Below are 6,465 nucleotides of genomic sequence, written 5' to 3'. Positions count from 1 at the left end.
TTTAAAATATTTACTAAAATGCCTCTGGTTTACTGACCCTGAGCACATTTTTGTGGAAACTGAAGTGTTACTTCTATCCCACATCAGAGAACTTACTAAATTAGCAATGTTACTTACTTTTACTACCCCAGATTCCCTAACAATAGTTTGCTGCTGCAGGTGAACAATCAGTTCAGGTTAAAATTCATTAAGCAAAGATGGAAGATTCAGAATTGGAATGAAAGGCAAGGGAATTTAAGTAATGAATAATCTCTAGTTGTGTACTCAGTGCTACAATTACCTTCATCCATCTGCACCAACAGGATAGAAAAAATCTTGGATATTTTGAAATCATAATGGAAATGCCTTGTCAGCAGGGTCCATCTGAAACTGGTCACTTTCATGGTCTTACTTTGTGTATTTACAACAAAAACCATAAACCTAGATTATCCTTGGTTTAGAGATGCATTTAAGTAACTTTCAAGTCCAATTTAGTTTTAATAGCAAATGATTTTAGGTGACCAATTCATCTGGACACTGCAATGTAGTCAATTTTCATCTTAATAGTCCTGTTTTAAGTTCTGGCTTTAAATGGATTAAAATAGTACAGCACAGGAACAGGCCCTCCAGTAAAATCTCATGTCTATACAGAGTAACATCCTACAATAAATCCCACCTTCCTGCACGACTCACCCAAAAACCCTTGGAATTATTCCATCTAGTTCTACCACTACCCCAGTGAGATTCAGGCATCTACCCTTTAATGTAATTTCACTGTACACTCCCCACCCAAAACCATTCAACTTTTTACCCTGGAATACAGATTTATGGCCATCTACTCTATGCCTCTTAATAGAGGCCATATTCTTTCATCCATACAAACCCCTGATTCCTCCCACAGCCAGCAAATAAACTCAAGTGTGTTTCCATTGAGTGATTCTACACCAGTATTTAGCTCAGAACTTCAACTTTTATTGGAGGTTTCACAGAACAAAGGCACAAATTAGAACAAAACAAAACATGACATTAGTTATAACTAGGATCTAATATTCTTCTCCTTCCTCTTCACCATCAGCACTGTCAGCACCCACTTCTTCATAATCCTTCTCCAGGGCAGCCATATCTTCACGAGCTTCTGAGAATTCTCCTTCCTCCATACCCTCACCAACATACCAATGAACAAAGGCACGCTTGGCATACATCAGATCAAACTTATGGTCCAGGCGAGCCCAGGCTTCAGCAACAGCTGTGGTGTTGCTCAGCATGCACACAGCACGCTGTACTTTAGCCAGGTCACCTCCAGGGACCACAGTGGGAGGCTGGTAGTTGATGCCAACCTTGAAACCAGTTGGACACCAATCCACAAACTGGATGGTACGTTTGGTTTTGATAGTAGCAATGGCTGCATTGACATCTTTTGGCACAACATCACCACGATAAAGGAGGCAGCAGGCCATGTACTTGCCATGGCGAGGGTCACATTTAACCATCTGGTTAGCTGGCTCAAAGCAAGCATTGGTGATCTCTGCTACTGTCAGCTGCTCATGGTAGGCTTTCTCAGCAGAGATAACTGGGGCATAGGTGGCCAATGGGAAGTGGATACGGGGATATGGCACCAAGTTGGTCTGGAACTCTGTCAGATCAACATTCAGGGCACCATCAAAGCGGAGGGAGGCAGTGATGGAGGACACTATCTGGCTAATGAGGCGGTTCAGATTGGTGTAAGTGGGTCGCTCAATGTCAAGGTTTCTGCGGCAGATGTCATAGATGGCTTCATTGTCAACCATGAAAGCACAATCTGAGTGCTCCAGGGTGGTGTGGGTGGTTAGGATGGAATTGTAGGGCTCTACTACAGCTGTTGACACTTGGGGAGCTGGGTAGATGGAGAATTCAAGCTTGGATTTCTTGCCATAGTCAACTGACAGGCGCTCCATCAGCAAGGATGTAAAGCCAGAGCCAGTGCCACCACCGAAGCTGTGGAAGACCAGGAAGCCCTGGAGACCTGTGCATTGGTCAGCCTGTGGAAGACAAGGGCACATTTAGTCATTTGCATCCAAATACACTCCAGCACAAGCACATTTCCAGACATCAGCACAAACACCTACCAATTTGCGGATTCTGTCCAGAACCAGGTCAATGATCTCCTTGCCAATTGTGTAATGGCCACGGGCATAGTTATTGGCTGCATCTTCTTTCCCAGTAATGAGTTGCTCAGGATGGAAGAGCTGGCGGTAAGTACCAGTACGAACCTCATCTGCAGAGGAAGCAAGGTTTTTTCAGTCTCAGTCACACATTATTAAATGAATAGGAATGATGGAATAAGCAAGCGGCACCTACCTATCACGGTTGGTTCCAGGTCTACAAACACAGCTCGGGGAACATGCTTTCCTGCTCCTGTCTCACTGAAGAAAGTGTTGAAGGAATCATCTCCACCTCCAATGGTCTTGTCACTGGGCATTTGGCCATCAGGCTGGATGCCATGTTCCAAGCAGTACAGCTCCCAGCAGGCATTGCCAATCTGGACACCAGCCTGGCCAACGTGGATACTGATACACTCACGCTGTTAAGAAATAAGAGAAAAGTGTTAACTTGCATATTCCAGATTGTTTTATTTGAAGCTGGCCCAAACAAAACTGGAAAATCCAATTAAAGTCAAGTTAACTAAAAGCCAAAGAAAACACTATTGGGAAAAACAAACTTGATTAACTGCAAATACAAAGTAATCCAAGCCAATTCTATGTCACAATAGTTGAATTAATAATATGCAGCATGCTAATAGCAGACAGAAAGGAAGCAAACTGGGGGGAGGTGGGAGTAGCTAAGAGCTGGGTTCACAAAGAAAATTCCCTGCAGGGTTCTAGGCAACCAAACCTTTGATCTAAAGAGCCAATGCGACTAAACAGAGCGAAAAAGAAACTTCTCCCAGTAGATCGAGGTTAGTTCTCATGATCTCATCATGCCAAATCATCAGCCATGTGACCGGTTGCTAGTTACATCATCTCCTCCAGATAAGGACATCTTCAAGCGGAACAAAACTAGCCAAACGCTAGATTACAACTAGTAATTAGGTCGCTGCTATTGACTACTATCACAAAAAAAATAGTGATTGCCAGTCAACCAACGCCGGGAATAGACTAGTGGGCATAACGGCTTTTTTTTGAAGTGCGGCGGCAGTTGGCCTCGTGGCCAATCAGCGCGCTGCTAAATCGCCGCCTCGTGCTCGGTCCAACGGCAACCGTCACAGCGCGCCACCATCTTAACATCCGACAAGGAAAAAGGGGCGCATCAACTTTTTCGGAGACCCTTAAAAAAAAATCAGTTTGTATTAAAACCAACACAAACCCAGTTTCTCTCCCACCCCTTCATTCTCCACCCCCTTGGCGGCACCAATTTTTTTTAATGTAACCGTTTTTTTCACGGTAACCGTTAACGACCGAAAGGCGGGAAAAACAGAAGACGAGGCAAGGGATGGGAGAAGGACGGGGAAAAAAAATGAAGTGAAATTTCAAATTCTAGTTAAGTAAAGATAACCTTAGGAGGGAGGGTCCGATTATAAAGATTGAAACCAAAAGTCAGCCGCTTACAATTATTTTCCCACTGCATTACGAATGTAAAAAACTCACCATATTGTTTCGTGCTTTAAGCTTCTTTCAAATTTCAAGAAAATGTCGACTTGATGGCTGTTACAAAGCCGCTTCTTCTCTTACAAACTGACCGCAATGAGTCGCTGTAAGAGATCTCTGTTTCTTCCGTGCGGGTGCGGCTACTTTAATAGGGATTGTGACGTCGCATAATAGGTGGGCGGGGCAATGATTTTGGGTGGGGCAAACGAGGCTTGACTGACAGGCGCGCTCTCGGCGGGGCGGTGCGCGGCGCAATTGGTCATCTCATCACATTTTAAACAAAAATTACTCGAAAAGGAAATGTGGCATCTTGTGAAGAACAGCTTTGGAAAAGGCGCAGCTCCCCTCTCTGCATGCTGGTGCCGCTGCACTACAGTATCAATTAAGCGCCAAGATCCCAGAAACAGATAATTTACCTAAAAACTTCCGCTAAAAGCATGAGATTATTTACAATACGTTTTACATCCTCTTTACTGCTAAATATTCAAAATAGTTTAACCTTTTTAGTTTACATCTTGCACTTTTAATCCATTAGGCTTTTGTAAATTTATTAGTGGTAACATGAAAAACAAACGTTTAATAGCCATGGATTTTTCCATTAAAATAGCAGAGCAGACTCCATAGGGTGAATGGCATAATTCCGCTCCTGGTATTTTGTTTAACAAACATACGTTCAGACTTTAGGTGACTGAGTCCATCAGGAAAACTTCCTAAATGTTTTGTTGTAATTTCCCAGTTTAAGAAGCACAAGAAACTTGGAGCAGAAGTTGACCACTTGTGCCTTCACACATGTACCTCCATATATGATACTCTACCCATGGCTTCAATTCCTTACAAAATGCTGGAAGAGTCAACAAGTCAGCGGGGAATAAACAGTTGACGTCTTGGGCCAAGAGCCATCATCAAGACTGGAAAGGAAGGAGAAAGAAGCCAGAATAAGAAGGTGGAAGGGAGGGGAAAGCGTACATATTGGCAGATGATAGGTGAGGGGAAATAGTGGGTAGGTGAGGGAAAGGGGAAATGGAATGAGAGGCACAGAGATGATTATTTTATTGGGATACAATGTGGAATAAGTCCTTCCAGTCCTTCAAACCCCCCCCCCCAATTAACGCTGGCCCAATCACAGGACAGATTACAATGACCAACTAACCTACTAAACAGTACTGTACATCTTTGTACTGTGGGAGGAAACCAGAGCACTCGGAGGAAACCAACACATTCCACAGGGAATACAGAGGAAACACACGCATTTCCACAGGGACTGCAGGCTCCTTACAGATGACGTCGGAATTGAACTCCGGGCTCTGAGCTGTAATAGTGGCACAAAGGTAAAGGGCTGGAGAGAAAGGAATCTGATAGGAGAGGAGACTGGACCATGGGAGAAATGGAAGGAGGATAGGAACCAGAGGGGGTGATAGGCAGGTGAGGAGAAGAGAAGGGGTAAAAGGGGAGCAGGAATGGGAAATGGGAAAAGGAGGAAGGGGGAAGAGACTGACCTTGTCCAGGTTTGACATCTTTCCATCATAAGAAATGGGGATGTTCACCTTTTCTGCACATTCTTGTGCTTATCTAAGTTTCTTCTATATGTCTCTGTTGTATCTGCCTCTACCAACTCCCCAGGCAGTGCATTACAGGCACCCACCATTCTTTGTATAAAAAAAACTTCCCCTGCACATCTCCTTTGAACTTGCCCCTCCCCACACCTTCACCTTAAATATGTGCCCACTGGTACTGTATTAGACAATTCAACCCTGGGATAAAGATACTAGCTGTATCTGTGCCTCTCTTTAGATTATAAACTTATACCAGGTCTCTCCTCATTTTCTGCTGCTACAGAGAAAAGAAAGAAGACAAACTCTGCAAATATGTATAATACTGAGAATGTGAATTGTAAAGAGTCCTTGAAAGCGAGTCTGTAGGTCGTAGAATCAGTTCAGAATAGTGGTGAATAAAGTTATCCACGTCAGTTCAGGAGCCTGACGGCTGTAGGGTAATAACTGTTCCTGAACCTGGTGGTGTGGGACCTAAAACTTCTATACCTCCTGCCTGATGGTAGTAGCAAGAAGAGGGCAAGGCCTGAATGGTAGGGGGTCTTTGATAATGAATGCTACTGTGTCTCTTAAACTGAACAGAAGTATGAAATGCCTTGAGTGTCCATATCACCAAAGTTGGGGACACGGTTGGAGTATAGCAAAGTAGCCAGGATAGAAATTCAATATGCATGAATGATTTTGGAACAAGAGTTGGGCAATCAGCCCCTTTCAGCCTACCACCATTTAATAAGATACCAGTTGGCAACCAGTCCAGAATGAGGTAGAATGCAAGGTTGAGTTCATCTTATCATACTTATGACCATTCTATAGTCTAAGAACATTGGGGTAGAAGCTGTCCTTAAGCCTGGTGGTATGAGCTTTCAGTTATTTGTATCTTCTGCCTGGTGGGAGAGGGGAGGAGAGAGAATGACCAGTGTGGGTGGGGTCTTGGATTACATTAGCTGCTTTACAAGGCAGTGAGAAGTGTAGACAGAATCTATGGAAGGGAGGCTGGTTCCTCTGATATGCTGAGCTGTGTTCTGAAACTGCAACGTAGCAAAACATTTAAGTAGCTCTTACCTTCAGTTGCATGTGTTGGTAATGGCTACAGATATTACACTACTAAACTACAAGTTGACACAGTATATAAATAACAACGTAAATTGCAGCATATTTATTGCGCCTTTGCAGATTGTAGAGCGGAGGGCAAATTGTTAGTGGATTTCTGGATGCACGGATTCAGGGGTCCAGCTGGATATGTTTATGAAATGATGAGAGGCACAGATAGGGTAGACAGCCAGAATCATGTCAGAGACTAGAGGATGTGCTTT

General features: G+C 43.7%; 1 protein-coding gene across 1 annotated transcript; it reads right to left on the bottom strand.

The window, feature by feature from the left end:
• Nucleotides 1–929: 929 nt before the first annotated feature.
• LOC132384653 (tubulin alpha-1C chain) lies at nt 930–3,760 on the bottom strand. Its single transcript, XM_059955978.1, has 4 exons — nt 3,603–3,760; nt 2,317–2,539; nt 2,085–2,233; nt 930–1,997 (listed from the first exon to the last, which is right to left on the bottom strand). The coding sequence occupies exons 1-4, from the start codon at nt 3,603–3,605 to the stop codon at nt 1,023–1,025; spliced, it is 1,350 nt and encodes a 449-aa protein (XP_059811961.1). The 5' UTR covers nt 3,606–3,760; the 3' UTR covers nt 930–1,022.
• Between the last annotated feature and the right edge of the window lie 2,705 nt (nt 3,761–6,465).

This window comes from Hypanus sabinus, chromosome X1 (genome assembly GCF_030144855.1).
Source record: "Hypanus sabinus isolate sHypSab1 chromosome X1, sHypSab1.hap1, whole genome shotgun sequence".
NCBI classification, from domain to species: domain Eukaryota; kingdom Metazoa; phylum Chordata; class Chondrichthyes; order Myliobatiformes; family Dasyatidae; genus Hypanus; species Hypanus sabinus.
Note: the sequence above shows the minus strand (reverse complement) of the source record. Positions and strands in the feature narration are given on the sequence as shown.